At 32.8% G+C, this 14,665-nt stretch overlaps 3 protein-coding genes across 3 annotated transcripts; 1 reads left to right on the top strand and 2 right to left on the bottom strand.

Moving 5' to 3' along the window:
- Window positions 1-192: 192 nt before the first annotated feature.
- On the top strand, window positions 193-3,677 carry LOC128876374 (beta-1,3-glucan-binding protein-like). Its single transcript, XM_054122694.1, has 8 exons — window positions 193-467; window positions 850-1,077; window positions 1,262-1,398; window positions 1,542-1,684; window positions 2,289-2,452; window positions 2,747-3,111; window positions 3,202-3,303; window positions 3,408-3,677. Exons 1-8 carry the CDS (start codon window positions 323-325, stop codon window positions 3,516-3,518), a joined length of 1,395 nt encoding a protein of 464 aa, XP_053978669.1. The 5' UTR covers window positions 193-322; the 3' UTR covers window positions 3,519-3,677.
- LOC128876375 (28S ribosomal protein S10, mitochondrial) lies at window positions 3,619-4,948 on the bottom strand. The gene is made up of 5 exons (XM_054122695.1): window positions 4,643-4,948; window positions 4,454-4,573; window positions 4,097-4,224; window positions 3,816-4,017; window positions 3,619-3,757 (listed from the first exon to the last, which is right to left on the bottom strand). Exons 1-5 carry the CDS (start codon window positions 4,655-4,657, stop codon window positions 3,683-3,685), a joined length of 540 nt encoding a protein of 179 aa, XP_053978670.1. The 5' UTR covers window positions 4,658-4,948; the 3' UTR covers window positions 3,619-3,682.
- A 693-nt stretch (window positions 4,949-5,641) lies between these two features.
- Window positions 5,642-13,501, bottom strand: LOC128876373 (uncharacterized). Its single transcript, XM_054122693.1, has 9 exons — window positions 12,963-13,501; window positions 11,784-12,793; window positions 11,303-11,492; window positions 11,002-11,165; window positions 10,627-10,919; window positions 10,300-10,531; window positions 10,025-10,217; window positions 8,509-9,084; window positions 5,642-8,407 (listed from the first exon to the last, which is right to left on the bottom strand). Exons 1-9 carry the CDS (start codon window positions 12,964-12,966, stop codon window positions 6,303-6,305), a joined length of 4,767 nt encoding a protein of 1,588 aa, XP_053978668.1. The 5' UTR covers window positions 12,967-13,501; the 3' UTR covers window positions 5,642-6,302.
- Window positions 13,502-14,665: the final 1,164 nt, after the last annotated feature.

Below are 14,665 nucleotides of genomic sequence, written 5' to 3'. Positions count from 1 at the left end.
TTTGATCATTTTGCTCATTCTGTTCCGTTTTAAAATGTCTAAAAACTATGCAAGAAGTACGACGTCGAAAGAAAACTTAAATAGTATAGCGCTATTTTATTATATTCTTGTGTTTTCATATTCACTTTTGGTTAATATAAAAATAATAAAAAAAAAGAAGAGGGGTTCTAAGAGTTACAGAAGTTATCAGCTCTGTACGCAGGTCAGTGCAGCATCGACAGTTCACGGTACGAGACATATTTTTTTATTCTTTCTTCAACCGTGTATAATTTCGTCGTTGTTAACTCGTTTTGCATTAAATAAATTGTCAATTGCAGAAAATATGTTTAACTGTAACGTATCCATTGCATTTTTTATTATACTTCTTTTAAAAGTTGAAAGTTTCGTTACATTCGGAAATTGTTACGTCTTACCTGAACCAACATTTGAAATTTTAAAACCGAAGGGAATTCGAATATCGATACCAGGTAAACAAATAATACTGTTTATGTATATAAAAAGTAATATAAGCTCAGAATAAAAGTATTTTAGATAGAAGATTGTATGCATGTATCGTAATTTTAATTTAATTATAATTTACGAAACGCGATAATTAATGTAATAGTATTTGCAAATTAATAATAACTATTGAGAAATATCATTATCACAAGTTCACAGTTACGTATCAATGGTAATTCCCCGCATTTAACAAATAACCGGCGTACTTTCCTTGCAAAGTGACACAGTGCATGATTCATACAAAAGAAAAAAAATATCAAGCAGTAATAACACATGCATCTCTGGATGCTATCTATAATTTTCTACCATATTTGTTATATTTAAACAATAATTCTAATCTTATGCCAACAGATGAACGAGGACTAAAATTTTTCGCGTTACAAGGAAATGTAAACAAAAATATTGCGCCCAACGAATTAGGAGATATATCAGGTGAAGTGTACAAAGAAACAGATGGAAAATGGAGCTTTCGAAAGGAAAATATAAATTTAATGAACGGAGATGTCATACATTACTGGAGTTACGCGCAAGTTGATGGAAAAACATATAGAAAAACAGATCAAACATGGACAGTTATTTGTATGTAGACCATAATTATATAAAATTACGAGACCTGTTTATTTGTTCTATGAATATGTTAATGTTTATTTCGTAACGAAATTCGATGTCACTACATGAAAATATATTTCACAATAATTGGAAATATGAAGTAAAATGAAAAATATCGATGAAAAGTAAAAAATTGTGTGCCTTCTGATTACAGCCGAAAAAGGAAAAACTCAAAACAAAAGTACAGAAAAGTATGAAACATCTGCCGGTGAATTATTATTGTTTAATGAAAATTTTGATTCTTTAAATGAATCAGTTTGGCAGCGTGAGATCAGATTCCCTTTGGATCCTGTAAGTTGTATAATAAATAAATTATATTATAAAAAATAATATTATTTTAGTATCATAACGCTGGAATAAATCATAGCTGTATAGAATGACTTATCACTTTTAATTCCTGCTTCTCGTGCTTTATAACAGACTTTTTATCGTAGGATTACGAATTTTGCGTGTACCACAATGAATTTCATCAAACTTTGGTACAAGTTGCAAGTGGGAAACTTCGTATTAAACCAGTGATTTTAGAAGATCTATATGGTGAAGATATAACTGCATATGGAAGAATGCAACTTGGTGGGTAAGCAAATATTCATCTATATATTCTAAAAATTAATTTATCCAAAGTATTTAAGTATCTAACTATTTAATATTTGGGTGCTTGACACATATAGAACAATATAAATTATGATGTTAAAATCACGAGTACGAACAAATTAATCTTTACACAATCAACCTGGATTCTTATGCAATGAGTAGCCTTCTTTTTTAAACTTTCAATTTAAAATTCCCGGTATTTTCGCTCGACTGGATGGCCATCTAGCGGTCAATATACCGAACTAACTTCGGAGTTTAATCAGCGCCTCTATCGGGAAAATGCCCAAGTTTGTCCTGGAATAGTTTAAGCTGTTATCGCTAGATGTCGCTATTTCCAGAGTATTTACCGACATGATGATAACTTACCAACAAGTATCGGTAAATCCATGTAAATGGCGCCATCTAGTGATGATAATTTGAACTATTCGATGACTTTGGCATTTTCCCGATAGTTGCGCTGATGGCGACACTAATTTCCAGCGGGAAATTTGAATTTCTATTTATTTAATTAACGTTTGCTCGAAGCATTTGTAGATAATATTTATTTGATTTGCTTTGTTAATTGGACGTTCTTTTGTATGACATAGTTGTACCAGTATAATTCCAGCGGAATGTTCGCGAAATGCCACAGCCTTCAACATATTACCACCCATTATATCCGCCAGATTTACTACAAAGAATAGTTTTCATTTTCGGTATGGTAAAATTGAAATAAGGGCAAAATTTTCAGAAGGTGATTGGCTGTACCCAGGTAAGAGATTACTGTTTCGTCCGTTGCATTGCTTTGTCAAATAGCAAAATATGTTACTAAACGTATGAAGAATAAAAAGTAAAGGAAAAAACATATGGAAAAGAACCTTCCTGGAGATTTTCTGTATCTTAGCAATTTTTAAATATACCTTAACAAGAAAATTTATATATTAAGTTCACTACTTGTACTCTAAAAGTGCGATTTTTGATTAAAACATGTATCCAAATCGTGACAAAAAATTATTGAATTCTGACCATACATAATTTTGGCTTAATATGATTTTAATTATAACAGAAATGTGGCTGCAGCCGAAATATGACGGCTACGGTCCAGGATATTCCAGTGGACGCGTCATCCTTGGTCTTGCTCGTGGAAATGATAATTTAATTAATACCACTAATCAAAAAATCTTCGACTCGAGAAAATTGGACTTTGGGTTTAGAGCTGGCGCAAATACACACGTCGACGATTACATGGTTTCTAAAATTTATAAAAATGGTCAACGATGGACGAAAGATTTTCATATTTACACAACAATTTGGAACAGTGATGGATTTCAATTTCTAGTAGATAATCAAGAAGTTGGTAGATTAAATCCTGAAGCAAATGGGTGGTTAAATAATACTGCTTTCGATAAAATGGCGCCTTTCGATCAAGAGGTATGTTAAATATTATACATGTTATATGTATTACACATAATTTAAAATGATTGATAACTTAATACTAATCAATGTTTATTTTTCATATAGTTTTACATTACTATCGGACTTGGAATCGGTGGTATACGCGTTTTTCCCGATGGAACAATTAGTTCAGGCAATCCAAAGCCATGGAGAAACGTCGAGGCAAAGGTAAATTAGACCTTACAGGTATTTTATAATAGTATCTGTAGTGGGTCACAAGATTTACCTTTTTTTTTATTATTATTAATCGGCCATTTTCAAATATATTTCAGGCGATGTTAAAATTTTGGCGCGCAAAAAACTTCTGGTTACCGACTTGGAAAAGAGAAAGTGGTAAAATGACCAGTTTCGAAATTGATTATATTCGTGTGTGGTCATCTTAAAAGATATGCAAATAGGAAATAATACATATGTATATTTTTGTAAAACTTATGTTATGTGAACTTTTTGTTAGAAACATTTATAAAAGAAAAAACACTGAAATAATTTTTACATAATTTATTTAATTGTATGCTAAAATACAGCTAATATTATAAATTGTTCCATTTCATTTTTCTTTTGTTGTTGTTTTTGTCGTTGAAGGTGGATGTGTTAATGCTTCTGGTAATGTTTGTAATTCCACCTGTAACAGATTTAGTTATATTTTTCATGTACTCGAATCTAAACAGTTAAAATCATACCCTTGTAGTTTTCATTGCCACTCCTTCTGGAAGATTTCTTTGTAAATATTCTAGAAAGGTATCTGCTGTTGAGCCAGTCAATTTAAAAAAATCTAGATATCTGTAATACGTTCTTGATTCATACTGCACACGATGATTTTTGTGAACAAAGACAGACTTAAGTAGCGTCAGTCTTTCATGAATGGGTTTCAATGGTGTAGTACTGTTAATTTTAATGTTATACTGTTTAGTCTTACAAAATATAGTTTCTTTTAAGCATAAATTTCTGAGGTGTTACTTACTTTCTGCCAACAGTAATAGATAAATGTTCAGCTGCCATGACGGCAAATTGTCCATAACTTTTTAGGACAGCAGCGTCATTTCCTCTGACTTCAATTTCTATCTTTTTATACAATTTATCAGCAGCAGGCTTAAACATATTAAATAATATTTATTTAAAGGTATTAATAAATTTTAAGTTATAATTATTAAAATGAATGTACATGAAATGTGACTAATTTTGTGATAAATTTGTTTTACCTTTAAATATATAAAAGAATCTAATAATAAAATAATGCTATTAAAAAAAATTGTTATTCAAAGCGGAACTACTCCAAAATTGAACTTATTTGACCACCTTAATCACTGATTATTTATACCTGTTGTTGGGCGGGGGATGTACTGACAAATGTGGTTTTCGTCGAACACAATGCATATTGCAATAAATTGGTATATCCGTTATCATGTGAACTTGCTATATTTCGTAAAAGAGGAGATACCTAGAAAATAATACTGCAGTTAATCCTAACCTATTTTACATTCATAGGATAAATTTGTAAATAATATACCTTTGAACAGAACATTTGTTATGCTTGTTTACATAAATGAAAGATAAATTTCAATTTTATTATAACATAGATAAATAATATTCGAAACTTGCTTTTTCACTCAATCTATACACATCACAAATGCATGCCACTCAATAACACTTGCGCACGTGTGCTCAATACTACAATAATCAACAATACTCGACAATCATTGATATAAAAATTTTATAATCGTATATATATTTTGAATAATTTTTGTTATAATAGCCTTCTATAAATTTTACATGTCCATATTTAAAAAGTTTGATGTATTACATAAATTTGTTAAACATTATTAGATATATAAATGAAAATAAATGCTTGAGTCAAAATCCTTCATAATATTTGACGTGAATACCGATAATGTATGCTTTAAGTTTATATTTTCTTCTAAAATGCTACAATTATTAATGCTCTACTGCTATGTTATTTTTATTAACGTGGTGTGAAAACTGGATCGTTTATATCTATCTCAAGATTTTTCCTGTAGCACGCTTTAAAAAAATTCGAAACAAGCATTAAATTACTTTTTAAAGTTTCGACAATATCAAATACTTTTTAACGTTAAATTAATGGCGGGAGGGAGGGGGGGGATCAGGTAACTTTCTCCTTTTATTTTGGACAAAATGATATTTGGATCTTCGACAACTCAGATTGTACGTGAAGGAATAAATGCCTAATGTTAGTATGAAATTTACAACTTATGCGGATAATTCGTTTCAGGAATTATTACGTAAGTCGAATTGTGTAAATATTTATGTACGATGTATAGCAGTAAGAAAAGTTAGTTTTAGTTAATAAAAATATGATACATACAATGAGTGAAGGGAATATGAACAGTGTCAATTATTCTTTGCTTATAATCAGTCGCAGATGACTCGTTATTTTTCCCGTGATTGACTTTTCTTTCTCTCTACACTACATGTGGTATGCAATACTTTCACATGTTAATCAAAATTAAACATACTTCTTTATAGAATGAAAAATTGAAGAAAAGAAAATTTTATTTAATATGTTTATACATACATACATACATACATACATACAGAATATGTATACAGACGTAAGTGTAGGCACAACCGCTTATCTATGGATTCGCGTAAAGGATTCCACTGTTCATGTATGCTTAATACGTTAATTAAAATAATTAAAAATTTGTGTCGAGTACAATTAAGTCCACTATCTTTTTATGTAAATGCAGTTTTATTTGAAAAGTACAATATAAACTTACTTTTTACACTGTCTCAAAGGAGATTCATAAATACCATTTATCAGATGTTATAATACCATATTAGATTTATAACTCCTGTGAAAGCTATGCCATATTTTGAGTTAATACTTATGATACTTTATTAGTATCTTCAATATAAAAAAAAAATATAATTTGAAAAGTAAAACAAAATTTGAATTAATTCATGGAACATAGCTTACATCAAGTGATGATTGCGTAATGTAACATGAGATTACATATTTTTTGTTTCAATTATTCTTATCTGTTGCTGTAATTTTTAAATATGTTTCACTTTTATTTGAACGTAAAAAAAACCTTATGGTTTCCCCTTTGTGACCCGAGTTGCATAACAATACGAACTTTCTAGCAAATTGTTAATAATTGAAATTATCAAATTAAGGAACGTAACTCTTAATGTAAACCTTTAAACTGAGTGGTAGAAAATGAACGTGGTTGAAAATTTGAATGTTGAGATTGCCAAGATCCCGTATTCTTTCCAATCCAACGTGACCCCTCAACGTTTTGCATTCCATTATTTTGCCATTGAGGTTTCGTACTAAAAGGTAACCCTTTACTTTGCCAATTATCTTTTTGTTTTGACCAAGTACCATCTCCCTGTTGTTCGCTTTCTCTTTTCCACGAGGATGATGTATCGGGATTTTCAAATATATAGCACCTTTCTTTTAAACCTACATTACCATCGTCACCCCAAGGATCTCTTGCGTCTTCCGGTAGATCATCTAAATCTTCTTTGTCAGATTGTTTCCAAGAATCCTTAACATTTACCGATTCCCATTTACCTTGTTTCTTTTTGTCCATCCACGATTCTTTGCGAGCATTGAAACTTTCTTTTCCACGAATATTCCAATTATCATTACTACTTCCAGCTACATTAGACGTACTTGACCATCTGTTATCAGAACTTGAAGGCCATGTTTCTTTAATCATAGGTTTAGAATTCCAATTATTTGCACCACTGTTCCGCATATCATCGCGAAGAAAAACTTTAAAATCCCATTTCTCTTGACTGAAGGTTTTACGACGTCTATCGTTAGGCAATGTTTGATCCCAACTGTTATTGGATGTCGAAGGTTTTTCATTTTGCCACATATTCTGTTCCGCCATTCTTTCAACAGATCGAGACCAAGTATTTTGTTCAATGGCTCCTCTGCTAGGTATATCCCAATCATCGACATATCTCTGCTGTGGTGACATTTGTCGCCTGTGTGGAGATTGTTGTCTTCTTGGTGACGAGCCGGTACGTCCAAAAGCAAATCCGCATGGTGATTCTGCACGTCTCATTTGTTGTTTTTCTTGTGGCATTGTTTGTCGCTTAGAAAGTAACATTTCTTGCCTATTGGAAGATATCATTCTATTTGGAGAAAGAATTTGTCTTCTTGGAGGAGACATTTGTCGCCTCATTGGAGATAGTTGCCTCCTAGGAGGAGACATAGTTGTTCTCGTCTGAGACATCTGTCGTCTTGGAGGTGATAGTTCACGTCTTAATGGTGAAATTGGCCGATTCATCATTATTTCGTTTCGCCGTGGAGATGATGTTGAACGTCTAGGTGACAAGAGTCGCCTTGTTGGTGACATTCGTCTTGATGGCGACATAGGTCGCCTTAATGGAGGGGACATTTGACGTCTTAAAGGAGAACGTTGTCTATACGGTGAAGATGGACGACAAATGGGAGAAAAATGCCTTCTAGGAGGAGAGCACGGACGTCTTGGAGGAGATAATAATGGACGTTTAGGTGAAAATCTTTGGGGAGATACTCTATGTTTTATTGGAGAAGTTTGTCTTCTCATAGGTGACATTAGTTTTCTCATATTTCCCATTTCATTCCAACGATTTCTTTCGAATGATGTGTTATCTAGATTCCAAGGATTTTCTTCAGTTTGTTGTTGCATGTCCGTTTCATGATATCGCTCCGGACTTGTGCGAAACGGATTGCCTGTTCTGTAATCAGTAGGTGGTCCAACTGGCATTACTGTATTCGGTTCTAAAGGCGGTAAATTATTGTATTTTTTGTAAAAGGGTTTTGCCACGGGCTCCTCATTATTCGAACATTTTTTATTTGACGTTGTAATTAATATATCTTGGGAGCCCACTTCCTGGACATATCGCCCCTTCAAAAGAGGATCTTCCAGTTTAAGATCTCGTTGATCTACATTCATATTTTCTGGTGGTGCAATACGATCCCAAACAGAGCGTGGAAGTTGACTTTGGAGTTTATTTGTTTGCTCCAAAACCATATTCAACATGTTCTGTAATTGTTTTGCAGTATTTACGTCAACAGTCGGCGTCGGTCCACTTAATTTTTCTTTTGCCATTTCTAAAAGATCTTGATGCACCTTTACTGTTTGAGCGATATCTGGGTCGAATCGATTGCTAGATAATCTTTTCCTTAAATCAGTTTGCTCCTTGTGCTCTCGTAATTTCTTTTCATGTAGCGGATTGATACGCAATTGTGAGTTTTCAGTGGTCCATTCTTTTTTCTTTTTTGTTGATAAATCTGGAGTTAAAAATAAGTATTATTGAAAGTTCTGTTTGAAGTTCGTAATCAGGCAAATCAAAGACTTTAATCAAGATACCTATGAAAGAATATGAACTTACCCATTTGCCAAGATTTGGTTCCAAATTTAGCAAATTTCTTCATTACTTTTTTCGGCGGTGCTTCACTTCTGTCCGGGGAATGAGGACGTTTACCCTTGAACTTATTTTTTACAATTACATTTTCGGTACTTTTTGTGTAAATCGGATTCTTTATTTGCATTTTCGTTTTTTTTGCAGGATATTTGAATGATTTAATAAAGTTCCTTTTTGTCCGAATCTCAGTCTCTTTGTTTAAAATTTTTTTATCTGCTCCATTGATACTTTGCTCATCTATCTTTATTTGAGCGTTTTTAGTTTCTGGAGTTTTAACATTTTCATCTGTATTTTTCTTATTCCATTGATTCAATTTAGTTATTACCCGCCGTTGTAGTAAGATAACAGCTTCAAAATGAGGACCAAGTGGTAAAGTATCAACAACACACGCCATTATTGGAATGAATGGTGACCCAAAATTAATATTATCTACAGGACGAGCTAGTTCTAATATAGCACGAACTGATTGCTTCGTTAATGTGGTTATCATCACTATTCGTTTGAGAGATGGAATTTTCCTGAGACATGTCATAACCTCAATTGCTGTAAAGTATATACATATGTAACATATATGTATAACATATATTTAGTATAAAATTATACTTTGTTTACACTACAATATATAACTATATGCACTGGAACATAGTCCCCGCGGCGGATAACTAACGCTGGATGAAAGGGTAGTGCATAACGCTGCCCTTCCTGTTAGGTCAGCGTTGGGGACGAGATATGGTTCCCTATATTCGGACCACCGTCCTCAGCGATCGACAAAAATGCGACGTGAGCGATAGCGAAGGGAATAAATCCCATTCGCCGCGTGATCGCAATGGACCGTAGGCGACTGCGGGTTGGGGTCCGTCAGGGTTGCCAGCGAAGGTTCGACTCATTGAGCCAGGCGCAACGTCACAAAAAACAAGAGAATAAGCTAATATCGCTTTATTTTTGTTTTTTGTACCGTGTCTGCTAGCGAAGATCTCAACGCGTTGAGCCGAACATGACGTCACAAATCTGTGTATCCTTGTTTCTTATAGGCACCACTCTATAAAGTTCCTCCTCTACTATTCTTTAATACGTCACGCAAGATTTGACGTAGCTGCTTTCGCTCGACTTATGGCAACCCTGGGGCCCGCAGTTACCATTGCACGCGGCCCACAGAAAGGAACGATGTGACTGTATGTCCACATCACGTCGTTACAGAGAATATGCTTAGAAGAGAGGTGACATTAACCAACTCTCTTCGATGGAAGATATTTCGTTGAATTTCATCCCCCCTCTCTCTCCCTCATGCGTACGTAGTAGAATATCGTGGGGTAGTGGGTAGGCTCTGTGCCGCTGAGCAGGCGGTGCAGAGAAACTCATGCAACCCCTGGCCTTCCCCAAGAGATCGCGAATGTCTTTGAAAGATTCCCCCCCCCCCCCCACAAAAAAAGAAAAAAAAATTTTGAAACATTAGATTTTAAAATGTAATATATCTTCTAAATACCTCGACCAAGGTTAGTATTCGCATTAATTACTGCACATGTTTTGCGGTTTTTCACTGCCGGAACAATTTTACTTATTACTTCACTGGGAGATCCCATAATGAATGAGGCATTTTTTATATTATTTAATTCGCAAGTCATTTCAGCTTCTTCAACTTCTGATGGAGAATCCACTCCTATTACTTGTTGACATTTCTATAATTATTTCAAAAATATATTGAATCATTTTTTAACTGAACGGAACGGCTTTCAATAAAAATGTAGTTTTCTCACTTACAGATGCCATCATCAACCCAATAAGACCAATACCACATCCTATTTCAAGCAAAATTGACTTAGGGTGAGGTGCAAGTAAGTCCATTACTGCGTTTGCAACATTTTCTGCTCCCGCAGTATTCGACCAAAAATTTGTTTTAGGTGCAAGTTGCACTTTTAATCCACCCACAACTTCATCTAAAGCTTCTGATCCTACCAAAAATGTTGTATCTGTGACAGTAGTATCATCACACCTAAAATTACGAAGTCTAATATAGTACTCTCTTATTTATTCCATAACAGAAATTATATAAAATATCTCTCATAAGCTTTATAGAACTATACTTACTTATTCGTGGATTTGCAATAAAGAGACTTTACGTTGCAATCTTTTCCTGGTCCAGACTCATAAACTTGCTTTAAACGGTCCATTGTAGCGCGACTAATATTTCTTCCAGTTGCAAATAGCATAAGTTCATCCATGCTATTACAACGTACCAGTAACCATGACCATTCCTGTCTACCTTCAACAAATACTTCCTTTTTTGTTTCCATCTCTACAGATATATCATCAGAAAAATTTTCATTAACACTCTCCTGGTTACTTGGTTGTTCAGTTGTTTGAAGAAATTCTTCAAATATCTATATAATGTAATAATTATTATAAATAATAAATTTAAAACAATGGAATGTACACTTTATTAGTAAAATAAAATTGATATACCTTAACAGCGCGCAATACAAAAGGTGGAAATTCGGATTCATTATTTATATTAGCACCCCATGCCCCACTTGCTTCTAATTTCCAGGATGTCTCAGTATTTTTGGTAAAAGAAGTATCAGCATCACTTGTCTTCTTTGGAGAATCTTGTACCCTTTTTCTGCAGCCTAAATGTGCAAAATGGTGCCTGTGAGAAAATCAACTTCACGTGCAGGATGATGCAGTTTTAAGCATTAACAACTCCTTTTAACTTACAACCCTGTGGATTTGCGAGTAGAGAGAACGCACAATGACATGTACTTACAGATAAATTTCCAACGGTTAGTATACGGTTTTTTCAAACAACATCGTCGAGCTGGTTTCAATTTGCATAAAGGAGATCCATTCGTTTTTTCTTCCCTTTCTAACCATTGTTCATAACATGGATAAGAAATTCCTAGAACTCTGGACACTTTCGACAGTCGTTCTTTTATAATTATTTCTTTCTCAGCAAGCTGTATAACATTTATTTAAAATAACAATTTCATTCCTGATTTATAAATTTTATTTTTTTTTTTTTTACTTGTACAGTGGATTCTGGTTATTTGGGACATCCTTTTATTCGGAATAAATCTTACAAAACACAATGTATTGAGAAAATTAATCAAAATTATCTTCATTTAGATATTAACTCTACAAGGTATACACAACCATTAAAAGTATGAACTAAGTTTATATTGGTACTTCTTTTAACTATAAAGGTATCCTAATAACTGGAATCAACTGTATTATCTTTTACATATTACCTTGTTCTCATACCAATCATATGTTATAGGTTCTTCTACTTTTTCATCTAATTCCATATTTGTAGTATCATTGGAAGAAGTACTCTTATCAATAGTAATATATTCAGTTACTTGGATAATTTCTTTAGTTCCAGAATTGGAGACTACACTTTTTTCTTTTGATTCATTACTTTCATCTTCTTTTACAAAATCTGAAGTATCCAAACTTATCATTCCAATTTTAGAATCATTATTCTCCTCTGGTTTCTGAGAATCAGAAGTATCAAAGACTATATTTTCTATTTCATCTAAATGATTTAAAACATCTTCATCTGTTATATCTTTTTGTTCATTCAATTGATCTAAACTAATATCAGCTGTAAAATCTATTGAATCTACAGTTGGTTGTTCTAAACATTCATTTTCTTCATTTGGTTGCTCCAAACATTTATTTTCTGCATTTGATTCCTCCAAACATTTGTTTTCTCCATTTGCTTGTTCTAAGCATTTCTCTTCTGCATTTGGTTGCTCCAAACATTTGTTTTCTGCATTTGCTTGTTCTAAGCATTTCTCTTCTGCATTTGGTTGCTCCAAACATTTGTTTTCTGCATTTGCTTGTTCTAAGGATTTCTCTTCTGGATTTGGTTGCTCCAAACATTTGTTTTTTGCATTTGCTTGTTCTAAGGATTTCTCTTCTGCATTTGGTTGCTCCAAACATTTGTTTTCTGTATTTGCTTGTTCTAAGCGTTTAATTTCTACATTTGATGAACTGTTTCGATCATTATTATTAATACTCAAATTATTTGGTGGTACATCATCTGTTAAATCTATGCATAGTGGTTCTTCATCTTGTTTAACATTTTCATTTGGTACTTTATCATTTACAGGTATAGCATCTTTAGATGGTTCTCCAACATTTGCCGAGTTCTCTGTAGGTTTATTTTGCACAGTATTAGATACATCTTCTTCTTTGATACATTCATCTACTACTTCATAGTCCTCTCCTTCTATCATAACCGCCCCTGAATTCTCTACAACATGTGTATTATTTGTTTTAATACTTCCATTGTAAAAGTACATGATTATGGTTATTGTTCTCCCTTAGAATAATAATCATCCAATATAAAATTAACTGTTGTAATTAAACAAGAAACTGTATCATGATGTTCAAAAATTAAGTGAAGAGGAGTGAAGGCTTACCCATTTTCTCGTTAATCTTCAAACGTAATTTTTTAATCTTACAATCCGAGACAAATGACACTCCGAGTTCCGAGTAAAACGTTACTGACGTTGCACTTAATATTGAGAACTGACTTTATGACGTAACTGGCGCATACAACGAATCGATCAACGAATGGAATTAAACCGAATCATTTATCAAACACTTCATTGTTACTGCACTACCTTGGTTTAACATGAACATTTTATCCAAAACGTAGTGTTCACGAAAATAAGTCGCCTATCGTATATAACAGTATATATAAGTGCGTATCACTCTATAATGCAGTAATACTTATTGAGATTTTTTTATTATACGTAATTCTTTCCGTATTGTACGAGTTTTATATAATCTTCGGTTTATTTCATCGCAGTACTTCATGCCAAGTAAAATTTAATCGCGCGATGGGCAACGAAGAAAATGGCGTTCCAAAAGCAATCGATTGCTGCAAAATGGGTTCGAAATTTCAATTCACCAGAGAAGTTTGCCGATAAATATATTTCCACCCGATATATTACAATGATTCTGCTGTCAGATCGTTAAATGACTATTGTAGTTTCATGTCACATCAGTAAAATATAAATATCTTTGTATACATATCAAGACAATAGAAACGTCCTATTAGGGTTGATACATATGATATCTAAGCAACCACTGAGGCTTTATTTTGCTTGACCATAATCAAAACACTGAACCAGGGATAGGCATTTTATGGAGTTTATATAAGTCAGCAATGACATTAGTTTAATGTTTGGATTAATAATTTATTAGAAAACAAGATTTGTTATTAAAAAAGATTGCCATCTAACAGTGGATGGATGAAACTAATTAGAAATGATAATTAGCGCTTTCGGTAGTAAAACGTCCAAGTTTGTCGTTAAAAACACTTATGGTAACACTTATGGTAATAAGAGATCGGTAATTACCAGCAATTTACCAACATGATGGTAATGTACCGATAGGTGTCGGTGAAAATTAAATAACTATTCATAAAAATGATTTGTCTGACATATTATGTAATATATTGTGGTGTTATAAAGCCAGTAATCGTATTAATCATGCATTTATAAAAAATAAAGAATAATTAATTACAAGTTATTAGTGGCGCCATCTTACAAAAATAGTGAAAACTATTTTCACTACAAACTTGGCCGTTTTGCCACCGATGGCGCCACTAGTACTAGAAACCTGCTCACTGAGCGGTGGCCTTTCTAAATCCACTCAATTATTATTTAAAATAATAATATAAGAACACAAACTCTACAAAATTTGATATGCAATTCTACAGCTTATGAGCTAGATATTCTTAGAAAATTGCATGGAAATCTGGACACCATTGATAGTAATCAGAATGTGATTTGACAAATAAAAATAAAAGATTATAACGCAATAGAAAGAAAGAACTTATCTATTAAATTCTACTTTAGACACAGACAGCTTTTAATGCCGACAATTCTTACTATTTGGAAGAATTTAGTAATTTGGAAAATGTAAAATGTAAAAATCAGTTACTATTTGTAGCCCTCTGATAATGAACCTTGGAAACAGAGTTTCAGTATTATACTTTATGAAACCATTTCTATCGATATAACACATCAATTATTTTAATTTGAATTCTTTATTCCTCAACATTGGTTTACTTTCCCATTATCGATGTATTGTATTATAGAAAATTGAATATAAT

This window comes from Hylaeus volcanicus, chromosome 5, assembly GCF_026283585.1.
Source record: "Hylaeus volcanicus isolate JK05 chromosome 5, UHH_iyHylVolc1.0_haploid, whole genome shotgun sequence".
Taxonomy (NCBI): domain Eukaryota; kingdom Metazoa; phylum Arthropoda; class Insecta; order Hymenoptera; family Colletidae; genus Hylaeus; species Hylaeus volcanicus.
This window is presented reverse-complemented; position numbering and strand designations above follow the sequence as displayed.